The sequence below is a fragment of the Phoenix dactylifera genome, chromosome 9 (assembly GCF_051530095.1).
Source record: "Phoenix dactylifera cultivar Ajwa chromosome 9, Ajwa_hap1_PhDact_Kaust_v1.1, whole genome shotgun sequence".
Lineage (NCBI taxonomy): Eukaryota > Viridiplantae > Streptophyta > Magnoliopsida > Arecales > Arecaceae > Phoenix > Phoenix dactylifera.
The window spans coordinates 3,672,037-3,694,793 of NC_143198.1; the positions used below are offsets into that span (position 1 = coordinate 3,672,037).

At 37.7% G+C, this 22,757-nt stretch overlaps 1 protein-coding gene across 5 annotated transcripts; it reads right to left on the reverse strand.

The window, feature by feature from the left end:
• Positions 1-7,808: 7,808 nt before the first annotated feature.
• On the reverse strand, positions 7,809-21,455 carry LOC103709229 (uncharacterized). Of its 5 annotated transcripts, none has more exons than XM_088704000.2 (7): positions 20,992-21,455; positions 14,415-14,529; positions 14,122-14,293; positions 13,745-13,807; positions 13,492-13,643; positions 8,954-9,075; positions 7,809-8,066 (listed from the first exon to the last, which is right to left on the reverse strand). In XM_088704000.2, the coding sequence occupies exons 1-7, from the start codon at positions 21,324-21,326 to the stop codon at positions 8,012-8,014; spliced, it is 1,014 nt and encodes a 337-aa protein (XP_088560126.2). In that variant the 5' UTR covers positions 21,327-21,455; the 3' UTR covers positions 7,809-8,011. The 5 variants fall into 5 exon arrangements, with proteins under 5 accessions (XP_088560126.2, XP_026661271.2, XP_008792696.2 ...); XM_026805470.4 differs by having other exon boundaries at positions 7,809-8,020; positions 20,992-21,454; XM_008794474.6 differs by having other exon boundaries at positions 7,809-8,024; positions 20,992-21,454.
• Positions 21,456-22,757: the final 1,302 nt, after the last annotated feature.

A 22,757-nucleotide genomic window follows, 5' to 3' on the forward strand; every position in this document is an offset into this window, starting at 1 on the left:
AAAATTTCCGCCAAAATAGAGGAGAATATAACCATTTGGCCATAGTCATATCTGCATTGCCAATTATTATTCTAAGAACCTACTTCATATCAATCATTTTTTTTAGTTATAAAGTAGAGTAATTATGCTGCAGCTATATTCTGCATTGCGAAACTAGATGTCATTTTATTAGTAGGTCATCTCAGTAATATCTATTGTATGCATATTAATTAATTATGCGAATATTTATCTAGTTAGTTCTGGTCGGACATGAGAAATTAAGTAGGCCGGCCAATGGTATGGTATTATTTTTTTTATTACACTCTAAATATTGGTTTTATATGAGATGGTGCCGACGGTACAAAACTTTGGTGATTAATTAATAATTATTTGACACCACAATAATATCAGTTTCTGATGTAACTAATTGATATCAATGACCTTCTTTTTTTCATGGGCAGAAACTTTATCTTTTTGTTTGGAGGCCACACTTGATGGAATCCAAACTTTTACCCAAGTCCATGACAAAATAAGATGTACCAATAAACCTTATGGTGACTGATTATTAATTATTTGAGACCACAATAATATCAGTTTTTTGATCTAACAAACTGATGTTAATGGCCTTCTTTTCCATGGGCAGAAACCTTTTTTTTTCTTTTTAATTGTAAGGTCACACTTGATGGAACCCAAACTATAGATTTCCAAGTCTATGAGAATGTAAGATGTCCTAATGAATGGATTTGGGAGGATAAGCTGATATGACTGAAGAGAGGACAAGTTCCATTTTACTGATCTCCTCATGAACAGAATATGGATATTAAAAGGATAGGTTGATGCGAGTCCATTACTACTAATTGAGAAAAATGGGGGATTCTATGTACTGGTTCCTCTTATCCAAGGTGGAATATTTAACCTGTCCTAGAAGATAAGGACATGCTTAAAGTGTGGTCTAGTTGAGTACAGGATGGGTGTCTTCCAACAAGAGGGAATCCTACAATATCATGGGATATCTTATCATTTTTGTAGGGGATGGATTCTGAAGTAAGCGAGGCACTTAGATATGGGTTAAGGAATTCCCCATCCCACTATCCCCAGAAACCAGATGCAATACCCCCAAGATGACAGAAAGGGACCCTGTCCACAAACTGAGGTTATTATTGCTCCTAAGTATTTCAGGACCAGTTAAATCCCATGCGCCTCATAGATAATCTACAAATAGCTTGCTAGATTTTGATCATAGTAATAGATATTCCATGTAAAGGATGGGATTGGTTATTCTGCAATTAATTGTTCAACACCCCCCTCTTATACAAAAATCCTCTGCTTTTAGAGAGAAGTTGGAGCCATACAAGGTTCACATCCACTTTGCAGACAGGCTTTTGAAGTGGGCGAGCAGTAGTTGGGCATTTTCATGTCTGCCCAAAAGGCTCAAATCCAAGAATATTTGGTACAGAGTACTGCTAAGGACCATGGTATCATTTTTGTAACAGGAGCCCCATGGTTGTCCACATCCCAATCAAGAGAATCCAAAACCATACTTTCTTTGGAATATAAGCTTCTTTTCTTTTTTGTTGGACTTTTGGAATGTAATTATAGCAGAATAACTCTGTCATGCCAGTCCATTTCCTCACCTAATATGTGTCACCTCTGTGCATAGTCCAAAACCCACTATATCATGCAGGGCACTGATAACTCTCCTATTGACTGATTAAACTGATCCCACTCTGTTCATATGGGTTTTTGGCCTTTTCCCAGTAGGTGTTTAGTGGCTTCATGGAGAGAAAAAGAAAATTAAGATTTGTTTTACTAAGATGTTCTCTTTCTAATAGAGAGAATACGAAGAGAAAATTAATTATCCAAAAGATATCCTCTTTGATCAAAAGGTTACGAAAATTAGAGTTCCCAATTCCTCATTTTATGGCTCCCTATATTGTTTTGCACATCCTAAACTATCGGCACCATAGTCATGGCTTCTGTCACCCTAATCTCTCACTGTAGGTACCAAGACGAGCTTGTTCTATAGGTAATAAGATTACCTTTAAATATGCAGTGATAATATCCATAATTTTCATCTTGTCCATTTTTATATCATTTGCCAACCAAATTGTCCTTATGAGTAATCTTATCTACTCGCGAAGAGCATCATATCCAAATGATGCCTAACTATAGCATTATGCATGGATAAGGATGGACTTTGGAGCACCATGAATTCCATGTCGACATTAATCAAGATATAGTTAGCCACGTCTAGATCAAAGCTTACCATTTCACGATGACTCATAAAAGTAGACTATAAAATGTTTAAAAGTACAATATCATGAAACTGAATTTACTGTGATATTTTAAGAATTCAAAAATATTATGACAGAGTAGAATTTTTTTCCCCTTTCATAATATTTCAAAAATTCCTTTTAAGTTAGTTGCAGCAAATTAGATATTGATTAGCCAAATGTGGGCCTTCCTAAATAAAGTTGCAAATTCTAGGTGAGTACTTAATAATCATCTCTCTCTGAATTAGTTGCAAACTTGTATGTTCCTAATCATCTCTCTCTGAATTAGTGCAAAGTATACATGGATGTAATATAATTAAAGAACATATTTAGATATGTAATCACCTCTCTCTCTCTCTCTCTCTCACACACACACACACACACACACGCACGCACGCACGCACACAGAGAGAGAGAGATTATGATAAATATAGGCGACTTTGTCCTTGACTCACGATTTTTGAGTATGGTCTTGGACTTACCGTTTGGTTTTCACTTTTGACTTTTTTGAAGTACTGTTTGGCTTTTGGAGCAACTAAACGCCATCAATTCTTTAGACCAGCGTTAGCCTGAACCTTATCCCGAATAAAGATCTCATTGACTTCTTCCTTCTTGTGGTTCCCAGAATCTTCCCCAGCTCCAACTCCCGAATCACCACCCCAAGTAGATAAGTTTTAATATTAAAAAAAATTTGATTTGTTCTAATGATAATCTTGTGTCTAGCTAGTTTTCTTCGAGAAGTGAAGTAGGTGTAGAAGTTCAAATTAGACTTCTCATGCTGATGAGTTCTTAAGCAACACTCCCCCTCTGAATCTGGTTCAAGCCTTTCATACGCTTGGTCAAGATGAAAGGCTCTAAGTAATTTATCAGGGACTGGATAATTCTTGATTGATGGGAAGATTAAAATTTAAGCATTTGTTTTCTCTCAAGGAACTTAATCCTTTATTCCAGTATTTAGTAAATTATATGGAAAAATTGTCAAAAAGAATATGAATTATGTTGGTCAATTATATGGCTGATATCTCGAGATTTATTACATTGTATTTAGTAGATACAACAAGATCCAACATAAGATCACGCCTATAAGTGTATTATATCAGGAGAAGTGGATTTCTTGACTCAGGTATAAGACCATATTCTGGTGGGGTGATCATGAACTTAGTTTTCTAGCTAAGATGATTCAAAATGAATTTGATATCTATTATTTGAGGTGAAATGGATTTCCCATAACCAATTTCTCAAAGCTTTACGATCGATTGAATACGATAATGCTCTTTATATGCAAGAAGACTCGACCTTAAGATAAAATTTACTAGGGCTGAAATATTCCATAAATAGATGGTGATCTATGAAAATAGAACAATATTTATGTTATTCCAATGAATTACTCGGTATCTTAGAGAAAGTACATTGATATAAATCTTGATCCAGCCTATCATCCTCGCAAGTTTCAACTCAGGGCCAGTGGTTGTGATGATCCGTAGCTTCCTTGGTGGAAAATGAATTCGGAAGCTCTGCAAGCGGCGCAGATGAGAAATGCTTATTTTGATTGAATTTTTCGAATGCTAATTCATCTGGAGTGAAATGGTAGATACATGCAGGATCCAAAATATCCTTTTTCGCAGACCATTTCCACTAACTATGGTTTGATCAGTAGAGTTTCCTAACTAATGTGATGCCTTAGAGTATCTTCATGGTAAGAGTGACCATTAAGTCGCATAAAACACACACATGGCTAATTTGAATGAAAGATCAGAGAGGCAAGGGACCAACATCAATTACCATTTGATGGTTGAGACCACTTCAAGATCCAAATTATGATCAAACTGCCAGGTTTACGCTCATCCGGACGGCTCCAACCGGCACATCTTAGCATACACATGATCCACTAGATCTCAAGGGTATACACAAATGGACATGTTGGTTGGAATCTATCTAGGCATCAAAGTGAGACTCCTGAAGTAGCTGTAAGCTATTGTAATCTGAAAGGGATGTTATTGCTCTTATTTCCTTTATATTCTGAGAGCTGTCTGTTTGATTTGGCTGTGGAGAATTACCCTTTAATTTCTCTACATTCTTTTCTTGGATTCCTTCCATGGCCCACTTCACATGGGCTAGAGTCTAAATGATTCCTCCTCTGTATCACATGATTGGGGTTAATATAGCAACCCAAATAAATCAATTTAAGCAGTTCATCTGCATTTGATTTGCATATCTCGATTTAGATCTTCCAATTATTTTTGGATAATGAAGAGGAGGGCCACAAGAGTTTGTCGGCGATCCCTCGCCATGATATCGACATTACAAAGGGACAAGCATATGACCTTGGCTGCAGAGAATCATGGACCTGTGAGAGAAAAGGATATTGATCTACATACTCCACCATGCTTACAATTCAATTCTAATGTTTTAACTTATTCATCATGCTGTGCTATCAAAAATGTCCTTTTTCTAGTGAAAAGATTCGCACCATTTCACATGTTGATAATTCTGGAGAGAAGGCTGCCTTCAAATGATGGACTGATGGAGAAAAGAATTAAGCATTCTGAATTTTGGAGGAGTTCAGTAAAGGATTCAATAGATTTTTTTTTTTGTTAAGAGTTTTGATATGCCATACAGCCATATGGAAAACTAGATATCAAAAACTAAACATTCAGTGTCCAAAGACACCCTCTGTGGCAGAAGGCAATTTTCTGTGATGGAGGTCACAGGTAGAGCTAGGAATATTGGAATTGAAGTGATATTCCTCATCATCTTCACAAGGGGAGGACCAAGGGAATGCTGAGAACACATACAGGATATGAGAAGGATAAGTAAATACATCAAAAAAAAAAGATAAATATATGGGGAAAAAAAGGAGATGATAAAAATGGTGAAGTTTAACCATGTTTCCTAGATGGTAGAAATTATCAAATGAAGGTGTCAGCAACAAAAATATCACAGGATCTGGTGCCAAGAGAATATTAACCCTGCTACAATTGAAAACAGGAAACAAATAAGAAAAATTCCACAACTCCATTATTAGTCTCTCTGAAAGAATGGCTTTTAACTCCTTTGATGGCAAGAAATGGGAGCTTCTACTGCTTATCATTTCTTTTGCTGAAAGATTTTACAATAAAGAGTCTTAAAAGATCTAGCCTGAAGAAATACACAGTGGAAAGCCAAAACCATTTCGAGCTATGTTGTTCTAGTTCATCAAACCATCCAATGGGAGCATACTTCCACCAGTAACACCTGGAAGTTTGACACCGTTCTCATTGTTCCGCAGATTAAGCGATACGAGAGATTCTCCCTTGCCCCAGCTTCTTGTATTAAAATATTAAGTAAATTACTAGAATCCTCTTGAGATTTTTATTTATCATATTTACACTAAATAGTTTGTGAGACCTACATTTATACCCAGTTAAATTAACAGCATTAATAAAATGGTTGACCTTTTGTGAAAGGTAGAAATTGCTTTTTGGTGGAAAGGAGGATGCAAATGTTTTTTTATTTCCTTATATGCTTGCTACATCATTAAAGTTTATTCTGGCTTTTTTTTTTCTGATGTAATATTTAGATCCTAAGGTTAACAATTTGGCTAATATTTTGTTAAATTATGAGTTAAAATGTTAGATAAAAATAAATTTAAAGAGTAAGAGTAGGTTTTTCAAATTATTGAGTTAAACGTAATTTACCCCTAAATATCCGAGTAGGGACCAGAGTTGGGGGCGGGATTGCAATTTACTCTAAAACTTTTGTTCATAAATGATGATGGTATATGAAGAGGATTTAAAACATGCTCCAATTCAACCCTACCAACCAGCCACACAGCCAAGGAACAAACTTATCATCAAAAGGAAACTACCAACAAATTTCTAACAAAACTTACAAAATGATTTAAATTATTCTTGAAAAAAATAAGAAACCCCTTTTTTTAAGTCTTGGGACAGCACAACCAAGCAAAGGTTATTGGTGGTCATAAGTTCACGTATTCCAACCTCAGCACATCAAAATCATCCAAACCTCTTGAAGGTGAGTCTTCCACCACGGCTCCAAAACTGCAGTTGTTACAATTGACTACCATGGGTTTAGCTTTTCCTCCTTTGGATACCAGAAATTTTGCCAACAATTTAGCATTATCATTTGTCTTATGTAGCCTACTAATCCTGGATCCTTTTCCCTGCCATATCTACTTTCGACAAAGCCTCCCTTGGAACTCTGAATTTGCAACCTCACATCCCTTTAGTTCTTTCACAGCTGAAGCTTTATACTTCACAAAGAGAGGAAAGCTCAGGTTTAGAGCTGTTAGCTATGGAATCAAAGAGTCTAGGGCTTCAGCGATCCGAGGAAATGACAATAAGAAGAGGGTGTCATTGGAGTCTGATTGAGGAAAATCTTTACAGCAAAAACAGTCTGCCATTTCCTGCTGAAGGGACACAACTAAACTCATAGTTGGGAAGTCGAGTTATAAGAGCATGCGAGCTTATGATTTACAGGCCGACAATAGAATAATTATAGTTCCAGATTCTTGGCAGATGGAATCACATACTGTAATGCATCAAAATATGAAAGCAAGGAACTTAGGCAACTACAAGAGATGTACTGCATATTAATTAACAGGGAATAACAGAATATTGATAATTGTGGAATTCAATTATAAGCTACGGTAATCGTATGATAAAAGATGAAGTACAGAATAAAGACTCAGATGGCTGTCCAAAAACCAAGTTGGCTTTGCGCACAATATAAGCAACCAAGCTGATCTCTAGCTTAACCAGTTGATGGACATATCAACATGGACGGCAAAAATCTAAATATGGCATACAAACTCCTAAGAACATGATAAAATACCATAAGTTTTCTATGCACTGAGAGAGCAATGGTTTCGTCAACTAAATCAATGAAAGATACAAAGGAGAAAGGCATTTAAGAACTTGCCATGCTTAAATTAAATGAATCGACAAGTCTCAAAATTAAGCCCTTAGCTTTTTCGTCCATTGTGGATTACCTGGTAATTATTCATGGTGCTATAGCACTGAATGTGATAAAAGTTAGGACTGAGAACCAAACTTTTATTTTGGTTTGTAGATATCTAGAATCTGTAAATATTTAAAAAGGTCCCTAAAATGCCGTTAAAGGGAGAAATTATGAAATGAGGCTTTGCACAATATCCAAGCCCAAAAATATATCCCAATCCCACAGAATAAACTTATTATATAAAACATATCATCAAAGGAAAATAGATAATTCACTAATTTCCCATTGCACATCTTAATGTAAGATGAAACCTTTAGTACCCAATCCACAATCTTAACACCTAGGTTCTTCATTTCGGCGGTGTAAAAGAGGCTCAAATTGCATACAGCCATGCACAACTTAATGGAAGATAAGAACCTTTAGTAGCAGATTTTTATGATCTTTACATGTATGTTCTTCATATTGTATATTGATTGATCTCCAGGGTCAACTTTCAATACGGCATATGTTTAATGGTTCTACCTTTTACTGTTTAGCTCAACACTAGGTAGGAAGATACAAATCATCCAGAGCTACCTAAAAGCACCAGGTTCAAGATTTAATACAAAAATCTTTTGTTTCATATGATGTAAGTTTTATTTACAGGTCTAGCTCTAGTTTAACAAGGTGCCTGTCCAGAAGTGCAGCACAAAATGACAGCGTATATTCAAGGACCGAGCAGGCATGAAGAACAGTGTCCATACCCCCATTACAAAAAGTTAGAACAGGTATCACTTTGTCTTCTTCCACTCACCTTGACTTCAAGAGTTCTGTCTGCGTAGAAAAATGAAGCCATTGGAAATTATAGCTGAAAAGCTGAAAAGTTGTAAATTATTTCAGGTAGAAACTTATTGCAATCTGTCAGAAAAGAAATATCAGTGCTACTCTTTTTTTGTTCAGGGTAAACAATAATAGACTGGTAAATGATGAATTTAGCTCATCAGTATATGATGAATTGAAACTGGACAAACCAAAGTAACCAAACACACAATGTCGGGGCAACAAGTCATTCTGACCATAGCACACGCAGAGTTTTCTTCCTGCATCGTATTAATTATGATGACAAGTCCCATTCTTAGATTTCCTTCTCTATTTTCATTTTCATTAACAGCAAGAATTTTAAATTCTGCTCGGTTGCTGAGAAAATGAAACAAAAGAAGATAATTCAAGGAAAAGCAATGGAGAAAGGGGGAGAATTTTTTTGTTGATTAAACAGAAATTTGCAGAGAATCTTGTAAAGAAAGTATTTAGGACGTGGGTGAGTTATTCTTACCTGCTTGCTTTTTGTTATGCTATCAAATGACTACTTGAAGCAGAAGAAAGATTTCTGAACCCTAGAGAAAGATTCAACCTCTACTCCTTGTTTCTCTCTCTTTATGTTTTTTTTAATAGTCAAACACCAAATAGCATGATTCCCGCTCTCTTTTCTCTTGCTTTCTTCATTTCTTAAAGAATAGATGTAATGAAAACCTAGTGCAATAATTTGATACTAAAAATGCAGATGACAGAAACTTTACTATTTATATATATAATATAAAGAGATGAACAAATGATTTCACTTCCATTCGTTGCCATTCTCCAGGATAGTCCAAAACAAGTACAATTATATATATACATAAATATAAAAATAATCTAAAACTATATTGCAAACAAAATTGCCCATCTCCTTGGGTTCAACAGAGATAGCAAAAGGGGCATCTCACTATTTTGTCTTGATGAAATGAGCCACCAGCAACTTGGAAACTGTGAAGCCTCTAAAAGAATCAACCTTTAACAGTTCCTTTAGCTTCTTGTCACATATAATATTCCTCTTATCAGCAGGATCCTTCCACAGATGATGGAAAAAGTTAATTGGAAAAAAAAAAGCATTGAGTCAAGAAGCTTTACGTGGACTATCAAGAAGTACAACAAAAGACTATAATTTGCCAACAACGAAAAAATTAGCTGCACAAACTACATAAGCAGACATGGAATGCTAGCAAATAGTGCACACAGTTGACAAGATGTTCCGTGCAAACATTAGACGTACCGAAAATATATGAATTTTAGGTTGAATATTTTTCCTGTCAATAAAAAAAATCGTCTAAGATGTGGATTGACACCATGGCATTCATGTATAGATGTTTTCTCTTATTAATTTTTATTTTTTCACTTCAGAACAAATTCCTTATTTAGAAAGCTAGAGAAGATTCTGTATAAAAGCTAATCAATAGCTTTAGTAAGATTCACAGGTATATATTAGGCAGACTTCAAAACTATTAGCTTGTCACTCAAAATGCCGATAATGTTTCCACTAGAGCAAATCAGTACATGGGAAACCCAAACCAGCAGAGAAGACATACAAATGATATGGTTGCCAAATTATAAAGTTTTTCATTAATAGAGGCATAAGTTCTTCAGCATTTAAATCTACTAATACATTTTCTAGGTTCCTTAGTGATGCAAATATAGTTTAAGAGAAGTCAGTACTTTAGTTAAAAATGTATTTTTTATGAAAAGCCAGTATTTTGGGCTGCATGTGGATTGGATTGACCTGCTTCTCATCTGGAATGTAATGAAATTAATCAAGTTTAATCCAAATCTAAGTTATTTGGATTAGGCTTGGAAGTTGTTTGGATTAAACTTGGACTGAAAATTATATTTTGAATAAAGTTTGGATTGGATCACTAAGATCGGAAGCCAAACCTGAACCAATCCAAAACTGACAAGATTAGTAATAAGATTAATGTAATTTGGTCATTTGTATTGTTGATTATATTTTATGTAGTTATCAATCAGATCTTATGTAAAATAGATTGTTGATAATGTCTACATATTGCTTATTATTATTTTATTGCATAACATCTTTATGATATAATCAGGTAATCAATTATACATGCTAATTATGATATGTAATTGGATTGTGATTTGACCCAAAAACTTGATGAATTGATAAAATAATTATTAAACCAGATTCAATCCAACCAGAATGGAAATGGGTTAGGTTTGGTTCCAATCATAGTTTGCTGAACCGACCCGAATGGGATGGTTTGGCCTGTACCAAATCAAAGCCAAGTCGGAACAGTTCACAGGGTGTTTTTGGTTATCTCTCTCATAGTTATGGAGAAATCACTATGAAAACATTTTCTAGTTACCGAAAAGGACTTACAAGAAACTTGCAGTCCCAACAGATCGCAGAGAGACTAGCCCTTTCTGCTGGTCGCTGGAAACATGGTAGTCATGCAAGTGATTTGCCCAGTTGCAGTCACTGTGGCTACTTAGCCTTGCCTGTTCATGGTGATCCATCAGGTTCTCTGCAGTTATTTTCAAAGTCCTGATTAACAGCCAAAATTCTGCAATGAGTCGATGCCTGTGGAACCCTGGGTTTTTCCAGTCACCAGACGAACCCTATCAGCTGCAGGTATCAGTGGTCACTAAGGGTCTCACCTAAGATCAATTGGAGGTTATTCCACCAGACTATTCACAATGTCTTACCAATAACAAGGACAATTCAGTCTGTTAACGGTCACTATATAATGGTACCTTCTATCTCTATTCTAAATTGGCTACACCTATATCAGATTACAGAGTGCACCATCCCCATTAAAAAAGAATCATAGTGACAAGAATGCCAACCAGTCATTTTTAAACAGATGTTCCCATTATACACATTAGTTTGAGCCATCTAACTCCACATTCACTTCCCTTGAAAAAAATTTCTGTAAGTAAAGCATGATTCCCTCGTATATAACGACATAACAATCCAACTAAATATCTTTAGTTAATACTTTCAAGTCATCATTATAATAGCGTGCACACTGCAGACATCCTTTGTTTCCAAGAAAACTATTGCATTAAGTTGGCCAAAGTAACAAATTAAGATGTTATTCAAATCTCAAGCAGGCAAAGTTGGTAATGCTGCATGTACAATGTCTCTACATGCATACTACTGAGGTATCTAAGAGTACGAATCAGATTACTAACTCTATTTACAATTATCTCCCTCTATGTTTGTCTTCATGGGTATTAATGCCTCTTTGGAATTTCAAATGAAAGCTTAGCAAAGTAACTATGCAAAATAAGTATATCTGTGATCTCCATCACACATACCAAATATTTACTCGGATAAGCTCACAGATCATATTGAAATTTAGAGACAATATTAGTCTTCTTTGTTTCATGAAGAAAGATTTGCACAGGAGGATGCATTGGCAAGACTTTTGTCTTCCAGAGGCATGACTTTGAGTTCAAAACTCATCCTTAGTTTGGCACCTCTTCTGCATGCATGTTTAAGGAAGTTGCGAGCAAAGGACAAGATAGGTGCTTTAAGATCATATTGCAGTCCACACATTTGTCCTGTCAACTCCTACTTTGGAGGGCATGAAATTTGCAGTGACGCGACATAGGAGACACCATGACATGAAATGGAGAATGACCATGGGGCAACTACAATACAACTTAAGTGGAGCATTGGGTACTATGCAATTTAAGCTGGTATGGGCTTGACTTGTTTTCATTTGGCTCTAGTTGTCAAAATTGGCTAGTGACGAAGTTTCTGGTGAATCAACTCTAAAATTTCTAAATGTTGGTTGTGTGCACATGTAGGTGAATGTGCAAAGCATTCATGCATTTGCAAGGGTGGCTATTTATGTCTTGGTTTGGCCAGTAGAGCTTGAACATACAAGCATGCAAGATATACAAGTTCTGTAGATTCCATGTGGGTGCTGCATGTCTAAGCCTCAGGTGAAGGGTACTACATGTACCAGCTTGAGAAGTGCAAGGACCTTATATGCAGGCTTTGCATGTGCAAGTGTTGGTTAACAAGGATTTATACAAGTGATTCTAAACATTTACTTCAAGCAGTGACATGAATTTGGACATGTTGAACGGGAACAAGTGAACCAAAGATAGCTTGTCGACTTGACATGCGGCTTGCAAGCCCTATCCAAAGTTCTTAAAAGCCGAGATCTCAGAGATCTTAGCAGATGACCGACATCAAGATGAACTGAGATCTCAGTTTATCTCAGCCAAGATGGAAGGTAAAAAAAGTTGGAAAGACCCAACATCTTCTGAGATCTCTGGCAAAATTTTAGGACCAAGAATCAGCAAAAGTACTACGGCATTGATATTGGAATTAATCAAAACAGTTATTTAAGTAAAGAAGTGATTGGAAAAACCAGACAATATATTCATATCCTATCAACAGATAGTACTGAGATTTGTTATCTTTTATCGGTCAAGGTAATAAGGGCCAAGACAATCTTATATACCATATTGGTGAGGCTCTAACGTCATCACAGACAGAGACCTTAGACAAAGTGAAACGTTGGCCCTACGTAGGAGTGGACCAACTTCTCACTTTGGCTTGTGGCAGCAGTTGGGTAGTGAGATGTCATCAGCTATATGGTGAAAAATTATGAAATGAATGAATTATCCCAATACAATTTGATTGTACCCAATTCGAAACTGAAATTAGCCTGATATACAGGCATCCTGGATACTGATACCAGAAATGGATATACCATCTGCACTGATATGGATAGTCACACATTCTGAAGACAATAATCTTCTTATCTTAATGAGAAATCCAGGTTATATTATTAGATGTCTATAGTTATTTCAGTAACAACTTTTAAGCTGACCAAGAATATACCATATCATATTGACTATGTTGAAACAACTATTGGTATTGTGATATAGTAGTTTTGTTCATGCATACTTTGAATTGAAGGCAATATGGGCATTCTGCTATGCTAACTCCTAGTATATGGTCAGCTTGAGTTTAAAGACATTACTACTGTCTCACTTAAGATTCATTGTCTCGATACTGGACCCCGTACCAATACCATCCTATTACAGTATCGATATGTAGTACGGTATGAGATAGAGAGGCGTACCGAGTATCAGTACGGTACGAGACGGCATACTAATTTAGAACTAGTATGGTACAGTACATCCGGAACAATACAGTATCGGCCGGTACGGCAAACTTTGGTCTTGTCTTACTATTGTTGTGATGCATACATAACTCTAGTTTCTTTCTTTCTTTGTCGATTTAACACTTAGGTTTGTGAGTGAAATGGAGTAAAGTCCACACATGAAGACTATATGTTCCATCGGCAACTTATAGACATGCAATAATGCCAAGAGCTATTCTTATATCGAATAAGCAATACAACAGAGGACAAAGTTGTATGTCTCATGCAATTAATTATCTAACTAGCAACTATACAATAGATAAAGAACCGGTACACCAGAATACCTGCAGATTGTTTTGTTTTATGTACTCCCACATCCTTTTCACGACATCAGACCGAGATAATGCATTTTCACCAGTACCAATAAACTTCACCAGATCATCTGAAAGTGGAAGGGGTGCAAGAAGACCAGAAGAACCTCCTTTTTGCCGCTTTCCTGTCCATAGCATCCCATTAGAATTTGATAAGTGGAATAAGTGATATAGTTCTACGCTTTGTTGATGGCACTAATATAACATGAGAACACTATTCCCCAACCTTCTCTTTCCTTTTTATGTTGTTTATCCTTGGGTTCTGACTTCACTATGGTCGATGGGCCACCTAAACATCAGAAATAGTATAACAAATATAAGTCAAGCAATATATCCAAGGTAAACCAATGTTTAAAAACTGGATGCATAAAAGTTAGCCATTTAGTCTCTTGATGAGGCCAAAAGAAAGCCCAAGCCCTGAGGCATAAACTCCATGTATTACCTTGAGGCATTAAGCCTCTATAGCAGATGTGTTCGTATTGGGTATGCATGCACCCACAAAATTTTCTTTAAAAAAAAGAAAGCAAAATTATAATATTCGAGTAAATTAATCAGACAAACTATTAGCTAAGCAGAGATGCAAAGTCAGTTCAGAATTACCACCTTCAGAATTTAAAGGCCAAATATGCTTTGATAAAGCTTTGTTCATTTGAAACATGTCAATGGTGCTGACATTAAAAATGCTTTGCAGTCTTTCATCACATATTATCTTTTTCTTATTGTTTGGGTCTTGCAAATTGTTCTGACGAATATAAGCCCATAATTTCTTCACAACCTGAAACCATGTAAGCAAAACACGAAATATAGAAGCGTAAGGTCCCGAAAGCTCCTCACTTTTTCAATTGAATTGATGAGAAAATGTAGTATTAAAAGACTGTATATTTTATGAGCATTACTTCAGTTCTGGCTAACTCAGATTCGCCAACAAATTGTTGCAGTGCTGGAGAAAGACTGCACAGCTTAGTAAATCCGCCACCCCTTTTCTTGACCTCCTTATTGAGCTTGGTCAATCTAACATAATATAATAAAGAAGAGACATTTAAGGAAATTACAGAAGCAGTTCGTACATGAAGGAAATAAGTGAACAAAAAGAGGAAGGCCCTGTAGAATGTCTCAGGGATTTTAATATAAAAAAAGGAAACATCAAACTCTCAGTTTAAGTGAGTTTAGGAGCATGCAGCATACAATTGAAGCATTACTAACATAAACATGCAGTTGTAACCTTTATTTAACTAGCATCATGCAAACAATCAAACAAGCTTTCTCCTGTCCATACGGCATCAGTAAAGTTATGCTATGTTCCTTGCATGCTCTAAAATAAAACATCATATATATTATATAAGAAAAATCAGAAAGTTAACTTCAATTGCACAATGTGGCTTGCTGGAGTTCAGCAAGCTCAAATATCAAGAGGCAAGTTTAAAGGATATTGGCGAGCTAGAATGGAATCTCACATTAAGTGAATCAATTCTCCAAGTGTGAACCAACAATACAAGTCAAAGCAGTGCTACATTTACTAGGTAAATAGCAAGGAAAAATGAAAAGACAGGACCTCAACTTCCTCTCGTGCTCCTTAAAATAGCAATGAATGCAAAAAGGTGAAGCATCTGAGAAATGTCATTTTCTAAAACTGAACCAGGAAGTCTTTCCATCTTCCATAAGGAAAGACATATAATCCAGCAATCAATGGACTATATATTGGAAGTGAAAAATAACAATATCAGGTTGTCCTATTCATCAACAAAGTGAGCACCTCGGTGTATTTTTTGATCCTTTAAGGATCCTTAGTTTTGCACATTTCTATCTTGGATTAAGTGGTACTTTTGTTTTTGTTCAGATGATACAGTGTGATAGTTAATGTACACTTTGTATTATGGACAATTAGATTAAGGTATAAATGGAAATTATGTTATCTATCTGGAAAGACAAAATAATAGACATTAGGGCAGTCAATTTTGGCACAAACCTTGTTAAAGAGACTACACCCAACCAGAACAAAGCCCACCTAACATGACTAGTTCCTTCCATGGGTCAGATACAGGTCAAGAATGATTGACCTACCAGTAAGTATGACTGGATTTAACTTAATGTGCTATTACCAGTCAGGTCAGGGTATACCCAGCCTGGCTTAAAATTAATTAAATAAGCTTTTACTTCTTGAAATATTACATATAATTGTAGAAATTCCATGGTCTAGATTTTTTATCTCTAAGAGAGATAGAGAGAGAGAAAGAGAGAATAGACCCTATTTGGGCTAATTCATAAACCTAATACCCCGATATCGATCTTCTCCTCATCTCCCACATTACCTCCTTTCCCCTCCTCATCCTCCTCTCCACTTGCCATCCAGACACCTAATCCCTTCTGTATTGCTATCATGGCGCCCAACAACCACCTAGTAAAGCAGAGAACAGAAACCTTCATAACCTGCCATTGGGGCACTCGATAGCCACCGTCGCCCCACCATCTCCTTTCCTCTCCTCCCTTTCTCCTTCTCTTCAACCCTCTTCTCATCTCATACAGATGGGCAACTGTCATCACCATTGTTCTACCTTGTCACCACATCAGCACTATGGTCGAGCCCCACCAACTAGGGGTGGCAAACTATGACCCGACCCGCCAATCCAACCCGTGTTCGACCCGCTATAAACAGGTTTGGGTTTAGCCTAAAGAGGTTTGGATCGTAAACAGGTTGACCCGTTTAACCTGTTTATTAATTGGGTCGGATACGGGTTTTAGACATCTGACCCGTTTAACCTGTTTAACCCATTTAACTATTGGGCTGATAGAAGATAAAGGCCACAATCCACGAGGCCCACAGCCGGCCCAACTCCCCTCGGGCCGATTTCTCCGCCTTAGCCCGATTTGGTTTTCCCTTTCATTTTTCACCGCTCAGCCACGATTTGGCCATTTGGGGGGATAGGGTTTGTCAAGCGCCGCCCGACTGCCCTAGCTCTCTACTCTCTCGTCTCCCCTCTCCTCTCCTCCGCCTCCGCCCTCTCCTCCCCGGCTCCCCCTTGCCGACTATTTCTGCCTCACCGTCGACGGCAAGTCGGCGACCGCGGCTACATCATGCCCCCGATCGGCCGATCCCATTCTCACCTAGGACGAGATCATCGCGGCTACATCGACGCACCCGTCCTTCTTCCTTCTCAGCTAGGGTTTTCAGAACCCACAACTGGTGCCACCGGAGAGAGTAGCTGCAGCTTCTTCCCGAAGCGAGGTAAACCGTAAACCCTAACCCCTGTTTCCTTTTACCCCATGATAACAAAATAAAAAAAAAAGAAGAAGAGGAAGAAGAAGGGGGAAGGGACCTACCTGACTACCTAGGGTCTCTGACTGTGGATCCGACGCCGCGTTTGATCGCCGTCGTGGCCACAGTTGTTGACGGCCGTGCTAGGATTCTTCCTTCCCTCCTCTGAGGGGTTCTTTTCCTTCCCCTGCTATGGGTAGGCAACTAAGGCAAAGTCGATTCTCTTTTCTTCGCCATCCCGAGTGTATTCCTCCTCCTCCCTCCTCTACTGAGGTCGTGACTTGGTCGCAGGTGGAACCGCCGCGATGAGGTCCGGGAGAGAAGCCATCGGCCCCTCCCAAACCTCATCAGATCTTCGGACTCCGATTTCTAAACATCAGAGAGACTTCTCTCTCTCTCTCCGTTGAACCCCCCACCTCTCTCTCTCTCACCGGAAGCAACCCCACCCAGCGTCCCATCCACGGTCCACGGAGCCACCCTCCCATCCCTCTCTCTCTCTCCATTTGGTTAAACGGGTCAGAACAGTAAACCCGACCTGTTTAATCGACCTGTTTATTAAACAGGTTAAACGGGTCGGGTCGGGTTACCTGTTTAATAAACAGGTCGGGTTCAGGTTGTAATTTCTGACCTGTTTATTAAACAGGTCGGATTCAGGTTTCTACTTTTCGGACCTGTTTAACATCTGACCCGATCCGTTTATGTCCGACCCGACCCGATTGCCACCCCTACCACCAACACTCAATTGTCATTGCACCATAATTTTACCACCTCATCACTGTCATCCAGCCCCATCATATCGCATCACATCCCCTCTCCTCCCTTTCCTTTGTTTCCTGCTCTTCCCTTTCACCCCCTGATTTTGGTGAATAGTTTAGCTCCTGAAGGACTTAGCTAGCCCACCAACAAGTTCAGGTCAGCCTTCTCTGACCAGCGAGCAGGCCAGTTTGGTTTTGAGTTAAGGCAGTAAAGCTTCATAGTAGAGGTTAGCTCAACCTAATCCACTGCTATCTAATAGCAATAAAGAGGCACCTGATAGTAATAAATACACTTTATATTTCTTCGGTGTTTCACTCATCTATATTGTATTAAAAAGAAATAGGTTCAAGTTTTAGGAATATTTTCTTAATCAGTCTCTGATGTCAAAATGCCCTTGACTCGACCATTCTCTTTCCAGTCTACCTCTCCTTTATCCCATGACTTTCTAATTTTTTTTCCAGCCAAAGTCTATTGTTGTTAATATGGAATTAGCAATGCCTCCATTAAAAAAAATTAGTATCCACTAAATCTGGATATCTCACCTAATCATGTGATTACTATCTTCAACCTAGTCACGTGATTATCATCTTCAACCTATTTCTCTTCCAATTTCCAATCCGACTAATCCCACCTCTTTTGACTCTTGGTTTTTACCAAACCAAATTTCAGGGATAGCTCAGTCAATTTTTGTTCTCAAAGTACCCCGGACTCCACTATGTTTCTCCCAACCTACCTCTCCTTTTATCCCATGACTCTCGCATTCTCTTCCAATCAGAACTCTTGTTGCTGTTTTAAAATATGAAAGCCTCCTTTTTAAAAAAAAATAAAGATCCAATATAGATTTATATTGAAACCTAATATAATGTTGCAACTTTATTAATTTTCAGCCTCTTCCCTCTCCTATTACTTCTAAATCATAACACCCCGAAGGCCCCACTCTGTCCTGAACCTTTTAAATTCTATCTCTTCATGTGTGTCCCTTCTTTTTCCTTTTTTTTTGGGGGGGGGGGGGGGGGGGGGGGGGGGGGGGGGAGGGGAGGGGGTGAACATGATGAAGAATCACAATAAAAGAGTAGAAATCTTTCGGAATATCTAACTTTCCCTATATAACAAGAGGATAAGAGAAGCTATTTTCTAAGTTTGAAAGCACTTGAGTTTGTCCTTCCCTTTTAACAAGACCGCTCAATCATGAAGTGGGTAATATCATAGAGTAGAAATGCAAATGCACCAGCTAGTGGCTACATTGTCTGGGTCAAGCCATGTAATTGGGTGAGCGTCATTTAAAATTTTGAAAATCCATGCCTAGTCCCAAGCCTAGCCTGATTGCACATTTAAGTAGAGAGGATGGACAAAAATATGATCGGAGACATTGAAAGGTACACTTACACACCATGGAAGTCATCTATAGAGTGTAGAGGATGTGTAGAAACATGATTTGAGAGCTACATCAATGCAACATCAATGTTAGATGCAGTATTAAAAGGTTTGGGATCACTTGAAGCTTGTCCAGAAAAGACATGTTTACTTTATAAGTAATTTATTTTTGTTCATTTTTTTTTACTTTGTAAGTAATTTTTTTTTTATTCATACTTTTTACTGCGTATAAAAATGATGTTCTCAAAAGTTTTTGTTTCACCAGTTTTCTTTTCTATTATTATAATATTGCATTAAGTTTTCCCAAGTATTTTTCTCTATATATGAACTGATCTTATACTAAAATAATCAATTTTATGATTTTTAGTTCAATGTCTATTGCACATGCTCACATGCTAGTATGTCTTAAATCTATAAGAAATCTTAGAATAAATAATTCTATCTAAAAGCAAAACTAGATATTTTATCTGTACTTGCTCTCTTAGTGCAAGTTTCTTGCCATCTATTAGCAGTGATATGAATTGATGCATCTCTCTCTGACTTGCATGATAAACATGTAATTGCATGAAATATCGAACAAGAAGTAGCAATCACTAGAAGAAAGTCAAAAGTATGCTTAATATACTCACAGTCAAAGGCGAAAGTAACAATTAGCTTTAAATATGTGTGTGTGTGTGTGTGAAGATGCAGATTTCCATGCAATTTAACAGGGACAGATAAAGATTCACAAGAAAGAAGTTCGCCTTCAGAACATACTATGGTGATGTTACTTGTTTAAAGTAGTCTTAACTTTTTACAGATAATCACTACATAGCCTCCTTAAGTTTCTACTCAGCAAAGATCTTTAGTTCCATATCATGCCTTCCTACTTAAAAAACTCAAGAGGGATGTTGACCTATGCAAAGTAATGCATGGAGGTCCTAGATGAGCGCATTTTCTTTGAATGATATTAAAGTAAAATTCATGACCTAAAGCATTAAATTGTCTTGCATATCACCGCCCTGTTGGCACAATATAGACCCTTTATATATACAAGGATACATATTAAAACTTCATTCCTTATTGATTTCCAACCCTAAAATTCACCGGATCTGTATAATTGGGGCATGTCATAGGATGCCAACTACAACATATTGGTTTCACTAATTGACTGGTACATGAGACAGGGTAACTCCAGAAAGATTCCTAGTGGCGGCAAATATCAATCTCAAGCACCATGATGCCCATATATGTAGGGTCCAAGCATCCTCTGACAGCACGAACAAGATCTTTCTCAAGCACATGACATGCTTCCATACTTAAGGTAATCCTTTCAAACCACTATGGGCATCAAACCACAGTGGTTTGATTCCTTTCAAACCACTGTAATCCTTAAGGTTCTCTTTGGATATTTAGAAAGTAAAGAGAAAAAGTCTATAAGATCTAGGCATGCCAAGATTACCCATATTTGAACCTAAAATTTCATTTCATTTCCTTCATTGCCCCTAAACTCCCATATTGTAAACAATTGTAGAGTTTCATCGCCCCAATTTCAACATGAGAAGCAACCTTAAAAAATACTCAACCTCAAGTCCAACAACAACCCCTAGAGATAACAGACCCAGTATCCTGAGTACTAGTAGCACATATGATTTAAGAAGCCAAACTGACTTGCACTGCTTTATTCAAAAAAAAAAAAAAAAAAACTACGGCAAAACGGAAGGAGCAGACTCTCTATCAAAAGCAGCGGAACATTGCTAATCCTCCTCCATGACCATGATTAAGAAAACATTTCAATGAAGACCAGAAAGACTTCCGCCACATCCTCCTATCGCCCAACAAAAATTTTCAAAAAATCGATTTTTAGGGTAAACATTGAGCAATTAAGCAAAAACCCAATCTAAGATGATGTAAGTAACTGATAATCTAAACTCCAAAATCCAAATAATCAACGACTCCAGAACTGCAAAGAACGAAAGGCGTCACCTTTAACCTGATCAAGAACAACAAAACCCTAATTAGCCCAAACTTCCCAAATGCGACCACGAGAACACACCAAAAATAGAGACCCGGAGAAAAGAAATGGAAAACGAGTAGCGATAGAATCTAACCGCCTCTTCCTGCTGCTCCCGCCCTCGTCTTCTTCCTCCTCGTCGTCCTCTTGCTCATCATCCTCCTCCTCGTCCGCCTCCCCCCTGCCTTCCTCTCGGTCCCTTTCGCCTTCCTCCCTTCCCAAGCCGTCGTCCTCTTCCACCTCCTTGTTGTCGTTGAGCTCGCTGTGGAGGAAAAGATCGACCTGCTCCCTGATGAAGGCCTTCTTGCTGGAGAGATCGACGCCGAAGTCCTCCTCGAGCTTCCGGCGGACGATGGCCGTGGTGGTGGTGGAGAGGTCGGAGGCCCGGAGGAACTCCCGGAGCCGCTCCACGAGCTCCGAGTCCGACACCATCGCCGCCCTCTCTCTCCCTCCTTTTCTTTCCTCTTTGGTATTTGGCTCTACTCTAGATTTGCGGCCTTGCCTCTGTGGGCCTTTTCTCCCCTTTTTTATGCGCTCTTTTACCTGCGAGTGGTGGCTTTTATGGGCGGGCGTTGACAGGGGAGGAAATGGATTTGATCGCATGATGCGGTTGGCTTTTGGGTAGGGTTGGGGGGACGCGAGGTTGTGTCTTTTGTGAAAGGAGGTTTCATCTTCCTTCCCGTGAATCCACCGTTGGAGCATCTAATGATCGCTTTGAGATCAAGGCAGATGCGTTTGGAGCACTTTGAGATCTGTAAGGTGAGTAATCCAACGGTGGATTCATGCGAAGGAAGGTGAATCCTTCTTTGCGTGAAAGATACAACCCCGAACAGGCCGGATGGAAATTCTCTAAGAGATGATGTATGTTGGGAAGAATTTTTTGGCATGCCATGCATCCTGTCACGGATCCTAAAGCACATATAAGAGAAATTTAAAATTATAAAACAGACTTACTAATTCAAATGGAGGAAGATCAAAATAAATAAATAAATAAATATTCTTCTAAAAATTTAAATTTGCATGAATACCCTCTTAAATTTATATTTATTTCTATACCTTCATAAAACACTATCTTGTACAAATGCTCCTGATAAAACGGTTTTCCTAACATCGTTAATAAAAACCATATTTATTTTAATGAAAAATAAAATAAAATTTTGAAATTACGTTTTGTCCTCCATCAAGATCGCCTTATAAATGTTTGCTTCTGCACATCTAAAGGTATTTTAGTCATTTTAATTTGAAAGCGTTAATTTTTAACGGCGTTAGATAGCATGGGTACATATGCAAAAATAAGAATAAAAAAAAGGGTAAAATAGTAAAACAAGTATTTTACGAGAGTATACGTGCAAATATCATTTTGAAAAAAATATTCATGTAAAATTCGATATTTAGAAGAGTATTCATGAAAAAAAAATCTAATAAAAAAAAGAAAATGAGAAAGAGAATATAAGTGGTCCCACCATCATCGTCCTCACTCTCTCCTTCAATCTTCCACCCCTTCCCTACCCTTAGCCTAAATATTCACTCTCCTCTTCCATCACCGGACAAATGTCTCAAATTTCTAGATCTAGGTGAAATCTCATAACTTTTCTTTTTGATCTGCCACCTCCTTGTTAGGTAAGATCCGACTCAAACAATTCTATTCAATCATATCCATATCTTAGGAGATATAAAGTGATCTTGATTCTATTCTTCGCATCAACATGCAGGGTGATGGTTCGAAGGAAAACTTTAATACTTGAGCTCCACCAGAGGAGAGAGACCCAAGCATCAACATCCTAGTCAGCGACCAACCAGATGATGAACTAATAATTGGTTAATTCATACCTACCATATCGGCGATACGTATCGCATGTTTTT